The sequence below is a fragment of the Megalopta genalis genome, chromosome 9 (assembly GCF_051020955.1).
Source record: "Megalopta genalis isolate 19385.01 chromosome 9, iyMegGena1_principal, whole genome shotgun sequence".
Taxonomy (NCBI): Eukaryota; Metazoa; Arthropoda; class Insecta; order Hymenoptera; family Halictidae; genus Megalopta; species Megalopta genalis.
In genome coordinates this window covers 18,707,598-18,727,593 of record NC_135021.1, presented here as the reverse complement: position 1 = coordinate 18,727,593, position 19,996 = coordinate 18,707,598, and the positions used below count along the sequence as shown (strand labels likewise).

The window sequence follows — 19,996 nt, the reverse complement described above, 5'->3', positions numbered from 1 at the left end:
CGGGGCAGACGATTCGATAGCGCGGCGAGAAGACCCCATTTTGACAAGCGGTACGTAACACGCGACGACACACCTCTCGGTCAATTCGAAACGCCCAGCACAGGAGTGCTCTAGTCCGCCAAGATAGATGTTTGCTCCGATAGATAAGACAAGCGATAACGTTATGCACTCTACTCGACTCGATATCTCGAGAGAGAATCTTCTAGCCGGTACAGAAAAATTTGTCCGACGAATGGCGGTGCCGATTCGCGAATCTGTCCGCCACGGAACGATCTCGTTGAACCGGCCGTCGAAAATGGCGTTCGCCGAACAAAGAAGTCACTGTGTGGTTCGACGTTCGAGTGCCGAACCGAAGGGGTTGCGCGTCTATTTGCGTTCTCCCGACGGGGCGGGACGACGCGTTAAAGATTAAGCCCGCGCGGCGAGGAACCAAGACAAACGTCGCGAAGAAGAAACAAACAATAATCAGAAGGTAGACGGAGTATGGAAAAGAGAGTATGGAAAGGAAAAGGGAGAAATATACTGGTGGAGAGCGAGAGAGAGAGGGTGCGTGGTGTGCGTGCATTTCGTTCGAGTCTCTTCGCTTCGCTGTGTACGTAGGAGGGGCGAGGACGTTGGCGGGGTAACAGGCGAGCGTGGTGGGGATGGAGGAAGTGAGGCGCGTCGACGAGGTTAGCGAGCGCAGGCGAATCGGCGGCTGGTTCGCGCGCGCTGCGGCGGGACGAGAAGAGAAGAAGCGGCGGTGCGAGAGATCACGCGGTTGCGCGAGAGAGACAGCGCCGCCGGTCGGCTGGTACGGGTCGAACCTGTCGGAGAGGGAGGGGAGGAAGCGATCGGGGGACGAAGCGAGGAGATACATGCGTGAGAGATCGCGCGTCGGTGGTCCGCGAGCGCGCGAGGGGAACGCAGCGGCACGAAAATCTAGAGAGGAAGACGCCGGGACGTTGAACAGAGTCGGAGCGAAAACTGGAGCGGAAGAGTGGGGGAGCGAGCGGGCGCGCGCGGGAGGAAAGAGGACGGCGCGCGGCGGCACACGGAACGAGGAAGGGAGCGCGAGGACGTGAGAAATCGCGCGGCGCAGGAAGGGGGATCGTAGGAAGGGGGAGCGTAGGTCCGAGCGAGATAACGGGAGGCAGAGTGGGAGTAGCGGAAGAGAGAAGGAGCGGATGGTGGGGAGTAAGAGCGAGCGAGCCAGGGAGAGAGGCGCAGTCAGACAGTCAGGCAGGCCGCCCGGCAAGCAAGGAAGGCAGGCAGGCAGGATAGCAGGCAGCCAGTGCACCAGCCAAGACCACTAGATCCGCTCGGCTTACCGACTTAGAGACTTAAGCCGGCAGGCAGTCCGAAAGGCTCAACCGGCTAAGCCTGGCGGACCCACCTACTACCGACGCGCGGCCACTACACGTTCCATCTACTACGAAAACCGACTATACTACCGCGACCTGCGGCACCACTCGCGCTTTCTTACGTTTCCTCTGTCTGTCCCTCTTTCTCTATCGGTTCTCCGTTGTTCCTTAACGTCCGCGTGCTCGCGAAGGTAAGAAGAGCGAGCGACGACGAACGCACCGTCGTCGTCGTCGTCGTCGTCAAGCATCGACGGTGTCCGTGGTGTCGGGGCCGGTCCTCGTGGTGACTTTTCACGGAGGGATACTGCTACCGGTCTTGTGCCGCGACGCTGCCTGGATAAGTAGTCGTCTACCGGTGACGTTCGCGAACGATCGCCGCGTCCCAGTGACCAATATACGTACTCCGTCGGAAAGTGTCGGCCGGTTTGTTCCGGGCTCTCGGGTGTCTTCGGGTGGCGCGTTCGTTCGGTGGTGATTTAACGCAAGTGTATATTGTTCCGGCGGCCGAAACGAAACACGAAGTGCGGTGCCGCGCGGGATCTTCTGTGGAAATCGTTGAAAATCGTTCGCCGTGGACTTGACGTGGGGATACAACATTTCCTGTGCACCGGAATGCGACGCTGAATTCTGCTGCGTCGATCAACGTCCCCCTCCTCCTCCTCCTCCTCCGTCAGTTGGAAGAATGCTCTGTGATTATTGACACTGAGATTGCCAAGACATTGCTCGACTCGATCGGAGCGAGAAAATCGGATCTTGAAAAAAGAATTGTGCGAAACACGTCGAACTCGGTTACACAGTGCGGCACCGTTTAACCTACTTTCCGTCGCGGGTGTCTCAAAGTCTCCCACTATTCCCGTCGCGTCTCTCGATCCTTACGTAACGCGTCGCGGGCCGTCGCGGGCCGTCGCGGTTATCTGATTTCTTAGTTTGCTTGTATCCGAGAGAGCGCTGGTGCACACGTGCGTCGCGCCGAGTCCTTCGGAGAGGAGCGGAATCGGGACGGGAATCAGGGTGAAAAAAAAGCGCAACTAAAATCAATAAACCGATCCATGGAAACAGTTGCCGCAGGACGACGAATCCTTAGCGCGTGCACGTCGAAGATCCGCGTGAAATCGTTCGCTGAACAACAAGATAAATCGACGCGCAGCAGCGACGGTGAACGTCGGATCGGCGAGCTAACCTTTTGACGAGTCGCCCATCAAGATAGCACTGATGTCAACGGAACCTGTGACGAGTGAACGCAACGGACAGACAGTCGGACAGACAGAGGAGTCTACCTTCGAGTCGCGATCGGTCGAGTCGCCGGCGGAACACGCTCGGGCCGAGCGGATTCGTTGAGAAGGCCGCCCGCGTTCTCATCCATGTAACCCGTGCGCAGCGTTCATCGCCGACGGCCGTCGCCAAGTGTAAAGTGTCCCCGTCTTACCGAGCAGCCGTCGTTTTCGGACGTCGTCGCGACTGCGATCCGGTGTGAACGAAAAGCCGCCTTTAAAGCGTCCGCCTTCTCGTTCGTTCATCTTGACTCTCGACGCGAACGCGAAGGGAGCTTGGATCCTGCGTCGCGCGTTCCGCAGATCAGTCAACACGACGTTAACCTTCTATAGCATGGAGCGGGGCGGCGGGGGCGGGGGCAGCCTCGAACTCGCCGGGGGTGGAGTCGGCGGCGGCGGGAACGCGGATTTGTTGCTCCAGGATCTCGTTACCGGATCGACGACCGGCGGTCTATCGGTCCAGCATCATCAGCACGCGTCCGCGGCCTCGGCCATGGCCGGCCTACACGGCGATCATTTCCAAGGGACGATGCACCATACCGATCTCCATGGGAACTCGCATCACGACACCACCATGGTGCACAATTCTATTCATCAGTTGCACGAACCGTTGGAAAAACTGAAACGTGGTGAGTCGGTCACAATACCAAAGGACCCACGCGGCTTCCTTGTTTTTTTCGTTTCGATTTAAGCCGCGCCGCGATCGATATTTTCTTCGGGGGATCGATGATCCTTTGATGGGCGATGATCCTTTCGATCGATGATCAATCGCGCGCGACGATTTTAGAGATTTTCGGCGGGCTTCTTTTTTTTGAACGTTTCGGCCATCTTTCGACGACTCGAAACGGTCGCCATGACGTTTCGTCAACGGGACATGATGTACGGTGCATTTTTCTCCGTAATTGACGCTTGGAAGCGAAAATTTCGGGAAACGAGTTTGGGACAATTGCGGCATGATTTGGGAGGAGATGTGATTGTTAGAGATGCTTGTAGCTCGTTTTTTTATGGTTGTCGATTGTCGACGACTATTAAAAAGGAGTCGCGAGGCTCGAATAATCGCGTCTTCTTTTCTCAAATTATATAATTTATATATAATATATGTATATATAATTTATATATAATAATATTATATAATAATTATATAATACTTTTTTTGTGCGCGATCCGAGCATCAATTGGGGAGAATTTTACTGTATTTTTCAGAGTCCGTCGAATTGAGGTTACTTCGAGGTTAACCCTTTGCACTCGGAGCTAAATCAACGGAAAATCTGATATAATTCTTCTAATCCGCTTTATTTCCATTTTATATAATAAATATAATTTAAATACGTATGAAATTGAATTGTGTGATTGTTGCAACAACGGTTTCCTTTCAATAGTTCTTCCAAATATGAAGAAATTCGATTGATATAATTATTGCGAAACGCGACAATTTTTAGTGGCGCCTTGGAGACGGCATTCGAGTGGAAAGGGTTAAGAAATGCCGTCCCGTCATCCCCTAAATTGCGATCCAGTTGATCGAGGGAGATAAATTATATAGATATAGAAAAAGATTATTATATATAGAATATAGAAAAGATTATTATATAGATATAGAAAAACGTGAGATAAATTATAGATTATAAAGTACTATAATTATAGTAAATTCGTGTCAGAGGACAGCTATAATTTAGACTCCGTTGTTTCGGCGCATTCTGTGCGACGCGGAGCGACGACATCCGTGATTTTTAACCCTTTGTACTCGAGTTGGCGAGTCCGTGACGCCACTTAAAAATTGTTACACTACTTTTAAATAATAAATTGTTATATATTGTTGTCATATTTTTAAAAAGAAAAGAAACTGTTGAAGCTGCAAGCATTATGCACTTCCCTGTGCATAAAAGTGCATTGGAATCGTATGAAATGGAAACATTGTAGATCGGAAAATATCTTCTGCATTTCGAATTAGAATTGCTCCGACTGCAAAGGGTTAACACGTTGTTTAACCCCTGATTAAACTTCTTATGTTATCCCATGAGATTCGGCAGGGAAGAGCAGGGAGAATCACGGAATAAATTCTACCGAGAATTTGTTTAGAATGCTTGCAAAGTCAAATGACGATGTACATAATTTTTTACTTCCCGTTTCATTCGAATTGAACGCCGCGTTCGCGAACAATTCAGTGTCCAAGTCGCAAAATTATTATTATTATATTAAATTTCAAATTTTTATCGCTGATAATTTCCATTTAAAAATTCGCAAATCACCGAAACTAAAACAGCAACGTTTACACCGAAGCATTTAACCCTTTTTGCGGTCGGAGACAATTTGAACTCGAGATTCGAAATAGTTCTTCCGACGTATAGTATAATATTTACATTTTATGCAACTTGATGCATTTTATATTTACATAAAATTGAATTTTGTGACGCCAATTTTGCAACAGCTACGCGTTTCACAATTTTTATTTGATACAAAGATATTTAATAATGTTAAGATCACTTTGAAACGTGACAATAAATGTAATAATATAATAATATAATAATAGATATAATAACATAATAATAGATATAATAATATAATAATTGATATAATAACATAATAATAGATTGAGATCGTCGAGGCGTGATCTAGAGATCGCGCAAATGCGCGGAGTTTTCGGTATTTGGATTTTGTAAACCTTTGCGCTCGAGTTGCGACTCCTAAGGCGCCGAATATTATTATAATAACATAATAATAGATATAATAATATTGCATTCGAGTTGCGACTCTAAGGCGCCGAATATTATTATAATAATATAATAATAAATACAATAATATTCGGCGCCTCAGAGTCGCCTCTCGATCGCAAAGGGTTAAAAAATCCAAACAGCGAAAACTCCGCGCATCTGCGCAATCTCTAGATCATGCCTCGATCACGATCTAAATCTCTCTATTAATTATCTCAATCTATTATTATATTATTATATCTATTATTATATATATTTTTATTATATCAATTGTCACGTTTCGAAGTGATTCGAACATTGCGAAATTTCTTCGTATTAAATAAAAACGGTGGAACGTGTCGCCGTTGCAAAATTCGCGTCACCAAAATTCACTTTAATGTGCATCAAATTAATTACTATTAATTACTATTGTCCGATCGATCGGGACAGAAGAAACGCGCGAGCAAGTTCGCGGGGAATTGTTTATATTATAACGAGGCTTTACAGGTGTCACAAGCGTAATTGCTTTTATCCGCGTGTCGATTCGAAAGGCAGATACGCGCGCGATTCGCGTCGCTTTCTCCTCATCGCTCGTCTATCGCGATACATAATCGCGCTTGTACGAGGCTTGTCGATTCGTGTGATTTCATTATTTGCGACATTATCGAACGTCGTCGATTCGGCCGACACAAAAAATACTCGCGCGCGAATTCCATCGCTGAAATCATGCGACGCGTCGTTTCCTCGTTATCGCGCGCGTCATTTCAGAAAATCTTTTGCCGTCCGACGCGACGAATTTTTGCATATAACGCGAACCTAATCGCGGGTACAGTGATGTCTCTCTAATTGACGCCCAGATTGACCGGAAAAACGGACAATTTAGGAAGAGGAGATACGATTATTCGAGCCTTGCGGCTCATTTTTATAATCGTGGACAATTTATAACTGTAAAAATAAATGTAACTATAATAAATAAATTATATTCATGGCTATATTATTGCTATATTAATAGCTATATTATAGCTATATTAATAACTATATTATAGCTATATTATAGATATATTAATAACTATATTATAGCTATATTATAGATATATTAATAACTATATTATAGCTATATTATAGATATATTAATATAGCTGTATTAGAAGCTATATTGTAGCTATATTAATATAGCAATATTAATAGCTATATTAGTAGCTATAGTATAGATATATTAATATAGCTATATTAATAACTATGTTATAGCTATATCATAGATATATTAATAACTATATTATAGCTATATTATAGATATATTAATATAGCTATATTAGAAGCTATATTATAGCTATATTAATATAGCAATATTAATAGCTATATTAGTAGCTATAGTATAGATATATTAATATAGCTATATTAATAACTATATTATAGCTATATTATAGATATATTAATAACTATATTATAGCTATATTATAGATATATTAATAACTATATTATAGCTATATTATAGATATATTAATATAGCTATAATATAGCGATTGTCAATATATACGCGATTGTCAATAACTATAAAAACGAGCCGCAAGGCTCGAATAATCGTATCTCCTCTTCTCAAATTGTCAATTTTAGTGGACAATCTGAGCGTCAGTAAGGAAGACATTACTGCATGCTCCGTTTTCTTTCACGGTGCACGATTTTTCGGTCTGCAATTCTTCGCGCGCTCATGGAAAATCGAGATTTGAGTGATCTCGCGAACTTTTGAACGCAATTGCTATAACTATTATAGAGGCAATTTTAATTTAAGAATTATCGCGATAATTTTTAGTAAATCGCCATAATTTTTGTGATAATTCTCGCGATAATTCGGGTGGTTGAACTTCTTTGTTCCGGTTTTCCGGCGGAGGAATAAAATGGAAAAACGCCCGGCGTTCCTTCGAATCAAATTTAATCGCGTGGGAAGCATGCGCGATAAATAAATAAATTTCATGTTATTGTGTACTATAATGAACGTTCTATGCAATCCGATTTTCCGGCGGAAGAATCGCCTGAAATGGAAAAACGCCCGGCGTTCCCTCGAATCAAATTTAATCGCGTGGGAAGCATGCGCGATAAATAAATAAATTTTATGTTATTGCAAACTATAATGAACGTTCTATGGAATCCGATTTTCCGATGGAAGAATCGCCTGAAATGGAAAAACGCCCGGCGTTCCTTCAAGTCAAATTTAATCGCGTGGAAAGTATTTGCAATGAATAAATAAAAATTGTTATTAGAAACTATGTGCTTCGTCGTGTGAAATAAAAATACCATAATTTGAGAAAAATGATCTTAGATTTACAGTTAAAATTCGAGTGCAAAGGGTTGATAATATTGATTAATAATACGATACATTCGTTGTACGACGAATAGCAGGACGTCCGAATATTAATAAGAGAGTCGTCGCGCGACGATTTCGTTGCAGTATCGTTGAACATTTTCGTTTCATTTTCGTCCGATAAAGCAACATTGTGCGTCGGTGTCGGTTCTTGTCAGGTGCCAGCCGAGAGCACAGATAAAACATTAGTACGAATAGCGTTGATAAGCACCGCGCCCATCGTGTTATTCCAGCGCCGATACGACGCGTGACGAACGAAAATTTTCGGACGCGTTTACGTTTACGTTTCAAATCGCGAAATTTCGTCCACGTCGAAAAACAAGAGACTGCGAGACTGTTCGACGAATCGCGTCGGATGCGCCTAATCGAGCTATGGCAATTTTGCCGAAAATATCGTAATTAGGCTCGTCGAAATATCGCGATTAGGCTCGTCGAAATAGCGTGATCAGGTTCGTCGATTTGACGAGCGTTCTTCGTCGGTATCGTTTCGCCGGCGCGAGCCCAGCGAAAACTTGAAGATGCTACGAGAAGATACACAGCTCTTTCGGCGACTTATCTGCTGATTTGTTCTTGAGTCGGGTGTTTTAATCGAATCGAACGGATCTCGAGACACGGCTTGATTAGTGCACGTGGTTAGAAGGAATGCTTAGATTGTGGGACGAATTTATGCGGAATTATTCGAAGCGAATTTTCGAAATTTCAGAGAATGATTCAGAGATCATTGCAAACCTTTTTCTTCTTTTTATTCTTTCTCTTCTCTCTTTTTTAGGAAGTTGACGTTGAAATTTATCGGCTCGTTGATAAAACGATCGTTTAACGAAAAATTTATTTTATCTGTCGCAATTTTTGTGTTTTTATTTATTTATTTATTATTTTATTTATTTTATGTTTAGCCGCTTTTAATTTATAGCCGTTATATTTTTCATTTTGTCTGTCGCAATTTTTATGGTTTTATTTATTTATTTATTATTTAATTTATTTTTGATTTCGTATCTCGAGCTAGAAATAATTTCGCTATCTTGCCGCGGCGTATTCAAACATTTCCAAAGATATCAAGCTGAACTAGTCGTGAATCTCTTTTTTTTTACCAAACAATTGTGAACTATAAAACATATGGTACCTACGATAAAGTAGTATCATTCAGAAATTATGTCAACGATATGGAATATTATTTTATTCTTGCAATGTTCAGGCGATTATTAAATGAATATTTTGGAATTTTTAGATTAAAGTGATCAGCTTCTTCGCAACTCGATCGTAATAATAACACATTAAAAATTAAAGTCATTAAAAAATTAAACAATTGGATCAAATTCTATCGAACGAAGAGCGCTATTAATAAAATCCGCAGCTTATCATAATCATCTGCGGCTAGGAAATAATCTGCTCTCGTTCTCTGCACTATACAGGGTGTCTAAAAAAATGTTAAAAAATGCTAACCGACACTGAGATGTTCCTGAGATCATTTCAAGCAACTTTCTACTCAGCAAAACTGTTCTACGAGTCGGACGGCCAGCGCGACGCGGCATTGGCCGCCCTCGCCCTCCGATTGGTCCCCGTTTTTCGTTAATAACTCGTAAACGGAGCCTCGTAGAACATTTTCGCAAAGGAAAAAGTTGCTTCAAATCGCCTCAGCAACCATTTCATTCCCCCCATTTCAACCGTAGTTCTCAACCCGATGTATTCACTTAAAAATCCGTCATTCCCTACAGAACAAACCTAACAGAATCAAGTAGGATTCCGTTCGGCGCTTATCGTTGCCAGATTCCAGGCGTTTCGAGGCGGCCTTCCATTCGGAGAGTGAAATGCTCCGCGAAGGAGAGCCGACGCGCCTCGCCTCGTAGATAAAGAACGCGGTGAACAAACACCGAAGCCGAATTTTTCTGCTATCAGTCCGCGGGGTCTGAGAGAAAAAAAATAGAAGAAGAAGAAAGTAAATGAGAGTAAATTCTTCATCGGGCCGCGCGGAAAAGAATTCGGATGCGCGCGTACGTACCGGGCAAGTCGAGGACGGAAAAGACAATCTCTCAGTGGCGCCACCACCTGTTTTGTGATTCATTAACTCACCGGCTTATCGGGATAAGGCAGACTTATCCGGGGCTCGAACCCGACACTGCGGCTAAACCCGATCTTATTCCAATGGCATCCCACCTATCCCCCCCCCCCCCGTTTCAGTTTCAGTCCCGGTGCCATGCCGCCGCCGCCGCGGCGGCTACCACTTTCGAGACCGCAGCCACCCGGTTCTGCTCTTTGCAAAATCGAGCACTTTTCTCCCTTAACTGTTCACTGGAATCGTGCAACCCCTCTCTCGAGAGCGAGCGAGAGAGAGAGAGAGAGAGAGAGAGAGGGTCCCTGCTCCATGCGATCCGATTAATTCGAGACCCGTTCAATGCGCCGCCATCTTGATTGGCTGAGTGAATCGGGATTTCCGATGATTCGGGATTGCTGCCGCCATCTTTGTGCAACGTTTTAGTCGGAATTACGGTAATGTCTCTCTAATTGACGCGAAGATTCTGCTGAAAAATGGAGAATTTTTGGAAGAGGAGATACGATTATTTCATTATTTATTGAGTTTCGCGGTTTGTTTTTTTATAGTTACCGATTGTCAGAGATTATAGAAATGTGCTAAGTTACATAAAATTGATTAGGATATTTTGTGAAACATTTTGTCATACGACAAATATTTTACGAGTTATTCAAGGTCGTCGCGTCACGAGACTCACCCTGACCGTAATTTACTTGCGTTAATATCTCACAAACTATGTATCTTAGGCTCCGTTTGGTGTAATACTTTTTTACGTAGAATTTAACGATTTATCCGAATTCGGGAGGAAATATTAACTGTTCCATTGAAAAAATTGAAGGTGACCTTCGTATCTTGATGAAAAAACAAAATAACATAAAACTGATTGCAACACTATATCCCTCCCTAGAAACCATGCAACTTCCACCCGAAACATTTTTTCATACGACAAATATTTTACGAGTTATTCGAGAGATCGTCGTCATTTGTTGACAGTTCTAGATTAGAACACCGAGAGAAACGTGTGCAGCTTAATAAGTTACTCGTCGGAAAACGGATCAGTGACAGCACGTTTATCCTACGTCTAAATCCGACTGCGATTTTCTCGCGGTCAAATCAGGATGAAGGAACCCTTCGTAAAATCTTTTATCCCGTTCGGTCAATGCCAATATCCCAATATTTTGTCAACAGGGTGGCATACGGCTTCGACAGGCTTTCCGATCGAGTCCCTCACCCCCCACGGCAGTCATTAACTACCCCTTTATTATGGCGATGCCTCTGTGATCGAGTCTGGCAGATGCGCCAAAGTCAACCCTTGTTGCCTTCCTCTAATGGTGTTGACAAATTGCTCGGCTAGCCGCTAGCTCTCCCCAGGGTGGCCACGCTGAAACTCTTCTCTCGCCGCAGACTCTCTCTCTCTCTCTCTCTCTCTCTCTCTCTCTCTCTCTCTCTCTCTCTCTCTCTCTGTTTGCCGTTTCGACGTGCGATCTCTCGGATCAATGCGCTCCTGAAATTTAAGACGGTGACACCCTTTTCATTAGAATTCATGTGCTGTGTGCAACTGTGAAACAGAGTAAGCCGAGTGAACGAGATTTCGTGGCAATAGTGAAATTCTAAATTTTTACAATTTATTATACTTGACATTAGATTGACATAAGCCGAGTGAACGAGATTTCGTGGCAATAGTGAAATTCTAAATTTTTACAATTTATTATATATATAATAATATAATATAAATATAATATAAATAAATAAATATATATGTATATATATATATATATATATATATATATATATATATATATATTAACGAATAAGAATTATGACCGGCAATAATAGTTAAAGGGTTACCCAACATCCAGCAACATGTCGCTAACGACTTACTCAGACGTCAATGCGACTAATTGTTAAACGTAATTATTTAAATAAAAAGAAGAAGACCTTCACAAAAATCCAGAAAATAAATCGAAATCAGAACGAGAAAAATGCGACGAACGCGCGCGAAATTCTACAAAGAATTCAAGCGGAATTTCACCATTAACCATATTATCGCTGCAAATGACGGACCATTTTATTTTTCTAGAAACCCTCGAGACGTCCATATTCCCCGTCCAATATCATAGACAACTAGCTTTCCCGATCCATAGTACGAATATTATAGAGTCTCGGCCGCGGCTAGTTAAATCTCCCGATGAGCCGGGGCTATCAAGTCGATTTTCCGGCTCGAATTTCTCGATCACCGAGGCAATCGTGGGCGGTCTTCTAAGCGCGACAGGAACCAAGCCGGTGGGATCAACATAGAAATGAACTGATTTCCTTCCCATTATCTCAGCTGCCGTGGCAAGGTGAAAGCCCCGGGCCGGGTCGGGCCGGCCCGGCCCGACCCGGCCCGTCTTGCTCGGAAACGAGGTTTGCGTAGACTGTGCTCACAAGAGTGGGTTTCGATTGAAGTGGGCGCAGGGGTCGGTCGGTCGGTCGGTCGTTGGGGGTCGTCGTTTCGCTTTGGGGTAAATTTCTGTGCGTGCCCGAACGTGGGAGAACCGAGGACACCCGAGCCAGAGGAGGCGGCCATGAGAAAAACCGTCGCGCGAAACCTCGTCGAATTCGAGAGCTGTAATTCTAGAACTGTCTCACAACATAGCAGGTTACCTCCACCTCCTCTCCCCCCCACAAAAAAATAACTAACGCGATTCACTAGTCGAATTTTTCAGAACATTTTTAGAATCGATGGCGATCTGTGGCGATTATTAGAATTTTTTAATACGATCGTTAAATTCTTCTGATTTTTAACTTCTTGCCGTTTATTATCAATATAATATATATTAGTTAATTTAAGGCGATTATTAACGTTTTTTAATACGATTGTTAAATAGTCTCGTAATTTTTAACTTCTTGCCTTTTATTGTAAGTATAATGTATATTAGTTAATTTATATTATTTGGGTTAAATTTATATGTATTTAGTTTATATTATTTTGGTAATATTTGTACATATTTAATTTATATTATTTGGGTAATATTTATACATTATTCAATTTATATTATTTAGGTAATACTCATATATTATTTAATTTATATTATATTTAGGTAATATTTATACATTATTTAATTCATATTATTTGGGTAATATTTATATAGTATTTAATTTATATTATTTGGGTAAAATTTATATATATATTTAATTTATATTATATAGGTAATATTTATATATTATTCAATTCATATTATTTGAGTAATATTTATATAGTATTTAATTTATATTATTTGGGTAAAATTTATATATATGTATATTTAATTTATATTATTTAGCTAATATCTATATATACTTAATTTACATTATTTGTATAATATTTACATATACTTAATTAATATTATTTAGCTAAATATATTATTTAACTTCTGTCGTACGTTTTCGTATCCGAATGCCATCGCTCACGAAGCTACAACATCCATAAAGGAACTCATAAAACAGTGAAACCTTGACGCGAACACATGTTTTACTTCCAAGACACCAGGAAGCATCGCTTCCAGCCTAATTAATTAGCTCCCTCCGACGCCCAGAAGGCCGCAGGGGGTTTTTCCTATGTGTGTAGCGCCAAGCTGTCTAAAACTCTCCCCGCCAAGACATTCTATCCGAACGGTTTTCCGAAAAACGTCTCGCAACGCGCGCAGTTAAACTGGAAAGACGCATTGCTTCTCGAGTTACATTATCGGTCCCATGTGCTCGCACTCGTGTCACGTTCAAACTAAACAAATTGGTTAACCAGGACCCTGTCCGTGAAATTGTCCGGCACGGTGCCGGACAATTTTGGATAAACAAAGCTACGGTGGTCCGCGAAAGTGTATTCGCTTAAAAGGCAATAATATTTTTAGAACCGAACTAAATGACTGGATTTATTCTTTTTTAGATGATAGAGCGACTAATCTACTAGATGATGACTTTTTTTTATTAATTTTGATATTACTTGCAGTAGCAAAAAAAGAATAAAAATCTCTCGTTCTTTAACCTTTCTTTATCTGAGCGAAAACTTATAGATTTTTATTATAACGAAAATTTAGTAGATCAATGGTAGAGAATTTAGTAGAAAATTTAGCTTTGTTTATCCGAGTAGAAAATAAAATCGTATAAAAAACGTGCTATTATTTTGTTATATTATATCGAAAATTCGTTTTTCGTCGAATCAAATCGTTTAGACCGGCAAAATTCAATTCTACTCTATTCGTATATATTTATATCGCGAGTTAGTATAACAACGAAACCTCGGTCGTTAAATAAATAAATAAACGTTAAACAATTTCGTTACATTCTATCGAAAATTCGTTCTCCGTCGAATCAAAATTGCTTAGACCGGCAAAATTCAATTCTGAGTTAGTATAAAAACGAAACCCCGGTGGTTAAATAAATAAATAAACGTTAAATAAACAAAAACGACGCTTTGACAATTTTAAGATCACTCGTCCCGGGGCGAGGAGCTGAAACAAGGGACCGGTTCGTTCGTCTCCGAGAAAGCACGGACCAAAAATATCGTCGATCGACCGCAGTGTTTCCGAATGCGCGGACATTTTTTTTTTAAAAGCGCAGGGATTCCGCTGCTCGGTCGTCGACGCGCGCGCGGCGGATCGGCACGGTTCACTAATAAACGACTTCCTAAGGAAGCTAAGGCTTACGAGATTAGGTGATCGTAAGCAGCCTGCGCTCGCAGGTGCTACTGCCACGCGGTCGTACTTCAACCCCTGACGGGCGATGGTTTTTCCTTCGCCGAAGGGATGCCAGCCAGCTCGGTGATTATCAAGTGGCCGACTGCGCTCGTCCGTCATTCCAAGATCGGTTCGACGACGATCCTGTCGCTTTTCTACGTGACGCATTCGTGACTTTTCGAAGGGGTCACTCGAGGAACACGGATACAGGAAATCCGTGCGGTTGCAGTATATGGTTCGAACGCGTCGATGTTTAGGAGGCGGGCCAACTAAATTGCTGGTCTCGATTTTCTTGACGTGTCTGTCTCGTGAGAATTTTCACGGTATTCCCATTACGAAAGTATTAGGACACCTGCTGATTTAGTATAAATTTAGGTATTTTATTATTATTATGTTGTAGTGTTATAGTATATTGATAATATTGATAATATATATATTATTAATATTTATATATATATATTGATACTGTAATAATATACTATAATTAGTATATTACTATAGTATATTATTATGTTATAGTATTATATTATATTAATAATCTTAATAATATATAGTATTACTATTTATACATATTAATACTATAATAATATAGTATTATAGTATATATTATTACAGTATATTATTATAGTATATTAATAATATTAATAATATATAGTATTACCATTTATATACATTAATACTATAATAATATAGTATTATAATATTAATAATATACTATAATTAGTACATTATTATAGCATATTATTATATTACAGTATTATATATAGTATTATAGTACAGTATGGTACAAATATAAATAATAGGCGATTTCCATTTCCGTTCAAAAATATCTCCGTAATAAACATTACTCTCCAGAAACAACAACGAAACAACATTCTAAACTGTAATAATCATTTTGCCACGTACAATTCGTGATTGTTCTAAAAAGAAAGAAAAAAGCGATGGTATTTCATGCTCGAAGCCATAATAAAACACACGGTCATCTCTCATCGGCACGGTGAAGACAGGCTTCCGCGAAAACAATTTAACGTCGTTCGTTGATAAAACGATTAGATGAATCTGTTGGGAAAGAAAATATTACGGTAATGGTAAATCCGTTAACGGTAAATGTCAGTCCTCGTCAAATATCTCTTGATCGATGCCGCGGATATTGGTACAAGCTTTATTGCCGGGCTGGTAAAATTTCCGGGTAATGAAAGCAGGACCGAAATAACGCTTCCATCGATAATTTTATATCGGAGATTACGGGCGCAGTGGTTCTCTCGTTATAATCCTCCTCTCCCCCCCCCCTCCTCCTCCCCTCCCCCGGGGAGGGTTTTATAACTCTGATAGATTGAATTCATTAGGATCTTGGCCGGTTTGCAAATCGGTTCGCAAAATCGAACAGCTGCGAATTTAACCTTTAATCGCCTTAGATCATTATTTTCTTAACAGAAAGAAGCTAATTCGTTCGATTTCATCGACATGTTCGAAGATAGCGCTGTTAATTATTATTAGCTGTAATAGTGGGTAACGTAATTTATTATTAGCTATGATAATTAGTTAACCAATTGGCGGATAACGATTATTTTCATTTTTATTTCAACTACTGTTGTTGCAATTAATCAATCTTTAACCTTGCTTTTATTATGCATATATATATATTTATAAAATATTATTATAATTTATACCAAATTTAAAATAATATAAAATAGTAATAATAATAATAATAATAAATACTATAATAATATAGTATAATAATATACTATAATAATATACTAATTATAGTATATTATTATTATAATACTATATTATTATAGTATTAATATGTATAATATATATTATTAATATTATTAATATACTATAATACTATAATATAATAATATACTATAATAATAATAAATTATATTATGATATATATATATATATAATAATAATATAATTATAATATATCATCCTCGCAAGTACGAACCCTGATCACGCGTTAACAGTGAATCCGCAGCTGGCGCAATTAATATGCGTCGTTCTGAAAAAGTGCTTCGTAGAACAAAAAGAAAGAAGAAAAAATTAGTGTACGCGGTACGATAACAATTCGTCGATAATCGTCCGGCAATGATACGGTTGTACGCGGACAAAACGGATAAAACGGGCGCGTTCTGTAAAAATTGTGGGTGTTTAGTGGACCGTGTCGCGATTGTAACTCAACAACGAAGAGGGTTGGCGAGGGTCGCTAAAATAATCGTATCCCGCAGCTGTGGGGTCCATCGAGAGTCGCACGAAATTAGTCATTCCCGTGAAATTCTCTTGCACACTTGACTCCTGGGCACAACTTCTGTAAATGCTGGCAGTTAATAATAATGCAACGGGGGGGTCCTTTCACAAATTCCGAAGATTTATTGTTCGTGAACAATTTATGCGACGGTTGATCTTGACTAGCACGAGGATATAGTTTAAATGAATTTTATATGAACTTACAATTTTATTAGCGCAGCTTAAGTGGTCATTCGCTGTACAGGTCACCCTATACACGTGTACAGTGGCCCACAAAAGTGTTTGTACACCTTTTAAATTATAATAATAATAATTTCTTTCGTTGTAAGTGAATGTGGAAATTTAAATTGAAATTAAAAGCGCACAGACTTATGGAATACTTAATGGTATACTTGTAAATAAACAGCTATCTGGTTATGTATAAATATAATATTAATATATAATATATAATAATAATATATATATAGTGATATATTAGATTATTATATATTAGATATAATATGATAGTTATACTATAGTATATTCTATATATCATACTAATACTATATTGTAGTATAGTATAATAGTAATATAATATAATAGTAATATATGTATATAATATAGTATTAGTATAATATAATATTAATATATAATAATAATATACGTATATAATATAGTATAATATATTATTAATATATATATAAATATAATATTAATCTCGTTCTTTTAAGTCGAAACGAAATCCTCTTCTCTACTCATAGATACGAATTTCAACAATAATTCACAATATAAACACTGTAATCTGTATTTATTTACCTTCTAAGAAATTAATGGAATTATCAGAAAATTTTGTAACTCCGGTAAATAAATGATTACTGCCGTTATCTTGTCAACAGAAACGTAAATCGGATTCCGTTCGATTTCATTCGATTCCGCCGGGAATCGATGGAGTTTATTCGAGTCGAAAACGAAAAAAAACAGTACATCGGGTGTCCTCGGCGTCGCGACGCCTCGTCGTCTTGGCCGGGAGCGACGACGCCCGGTCGCATGCACAGCCGCCCCGTAAAATCCGTGCGGATTAGCGGTCCACTAATATATCCCGCGGGTGTAAAAATGCGACGAAGCAGCTGAGATATTCGTTTCGTCGCCTTCCCCCCTCGGGCTCGTACATGGCCGGTTTGTCTTTGACATAAAATAACTCGAAGCCGCGGGGAAAAGTAATAAATTTGTGAGTTACTGCCCGTCTCGGCGACCCTCTGCTGCCGTCCTTTGCCACACTCTCTCTCTTTCTTTCTCTCTCTCTCTCTCTATTTCCCTTTCTCTCTGATCCTCTCTCTCTCTCTTTCTCGTTTCTTTATTTCGTCATCGATCCGTCTCTGAGTTGACATCCTCGCGTGTACACATTGTTCATTGCAGGGATCTGAAATACAGTAATGTCTTAGTACGGTTTTAAAAATGTTATTGCGTTTTAGAAAGTGCTCGCTCAATATTGGGTGTCACTTAAGAATATATATATATATTATATTAATATTAATATTATATTATATACTAATAATAATACTATATTATATATATAATATAGTATTAGTATAATATAATATTAATATATAATAGTAATATACGTATATAATATAGTATAATATATATATAATATAGTATTAGTATAATATATTATTAATATATATAAATATAATATATTAAACTCGTTCTTTTAAGTCGAAACGAAATCCGTTTCTCTACTCATAGATATGAATTTCAGCAATAATTCACAATAAACACTGTAATCTGTATTTATTTATCTTCTAAGAAATTATTAGAATTATTATATTATTATTATATGTATTCTTAAGAATATATATATAATAATAATTCTAATAATTCTAATAATTTTGGTTATGATATTATATTGTATATATGATACAATAACCCTTATTTCTCCGTCCTTCGCGGAGCTTCCGGTGTCTTTTTTATATCGTGTATTATAACTCGAGCGTCGATCCGAAGCGGAGAACGGCGCAACAGTCAAACGAATACGACATTTTAAGCGTCCAAGAACTCTGCGGGGCAGCTCGTGAAAACTGCATTCGATTTTATGTCAGATAGAATAGGAAACCGTCGCAACGGCGGCCCCTTTCTTCGAATATCCTTTACTTGTTCGACGCGACGATGCTTTCCTCGCCGCTTTTCCGAGTGGAAGACCGTTTCTGTAACCGTTTCTGACAATCAACCGTCTGCTATCGGAATAGAGGAGATATTAAAATGAAAGAAAAACATATAAGATTCAACCCTTTGCACCCGAGTGGTGACTCTGAGGCACCAATCTTTAATTACGGAAATTATTATTATATTGACTTGAGTTATAATAATATCTTTAATTACAGAAATTATTATTAAATATTATTGTTATTATTATTATTATTATAGTTAAATAATATAGGATTATACAAAATTTGTATGGATATAGTAAACAATTTTTAGAAAATCTGTAGAAAATAGGAAATTTTTAATATAGAAACAAATTATATAGACTTAATTTAACTTTCGTTACAATAAATTGAGAAAAAGGTCAATAGAAGCAGCGAGGCTCGGGTCTACTTTGACCGAGAGCATATATATTGTTCATTCGACTATTCGTTATTAACCATTGACGTATCTAGCAGAAATAACTTAAAAAACATATTTAAAAAATTGCTAAATAATATTCCAAGTGATTTCAAGCACGCTCGAATACATTTAAAACAAATATATCCGAAAAAATAAATCAAATAAATAACAATAAAATAAATAAATAAAATCCCTTCTAGCATTAAGCTTGGAAACAAATTTGACATTGAATTAAATAATTTTAAAAAGTATTTCTAGAACCATGAGGTAAATATAGTTTCAAACAACCGCGAGAAGACTGAAGGGGGGTGAGAGGGGGTGAGGAGTGGCTCAGGCATTCGCGGAAGGGACAGCTTTCGATTTTATATATTGAAACGTGTAAGATGGCGGCCTATAAATCTCATCCGGTTGGGCAAGCCGCTTTAACAGCGGGTGTCGGATCTGGATGTGGATTATAAGATTAACTCTAATCTTGAAATAATACGCGAGGCGTCGGAACGATGAAGTTCGGCCGTTGTAACACGCCGCTTTTATCAAAACATCATCGAGAAGCACATTTTTAGTGCGCCGATCATCGTGTTTCATCGTTCTACACCTACAATTCAAGCTCGGCTGCGGCGACATGCGCGGGATTACCGAACGTATATTTACGTTCAGAAAGAATAAAAGCGGTGACACGTGTGAACAAAAGCCGTGCCCGGTATTTATCGCGTCGTATATTTATGCATATATTTGTGATTTCCGACGCGGGATTCTCGAATCGGCTGAATCTTTCACCGATTG

At 39.6% G+C, this 19,996-nt stretch overlaps 1 protein-coding gene across 3 annotated transcripts in view; it reads left to right on the top strand.

The window, feature by feature from the left end:
* The first annotated feature begins 1,125 nt into the window (after positions 1 to 1,125).
* Positions 1,126 to 19,996, top strand: part of Ptx1 (pituitary homeobox homolog Ptx1) — a 53,493-nt gene continuing 34,622 nt past the window's right edge. The window contains exon 1 of one of the 3 annotated variants that reach the window (XM_033477963.2): positions 1,126 to 3,243. In XM_033477963.2, the coding sequence (XP_033333854.1) occupies positions 2,949 to 3,243 (295 nt within the window). In that variant the 5' untranslated portion in view covers positions 1,126 to 2,948. The remainder of the gene's footprint in view (positions 3,244 to 19,996) is intronic. The other 2 variants (XM_033477961.2, XM_033477962.2) reach the window with 2 other exon arrangements.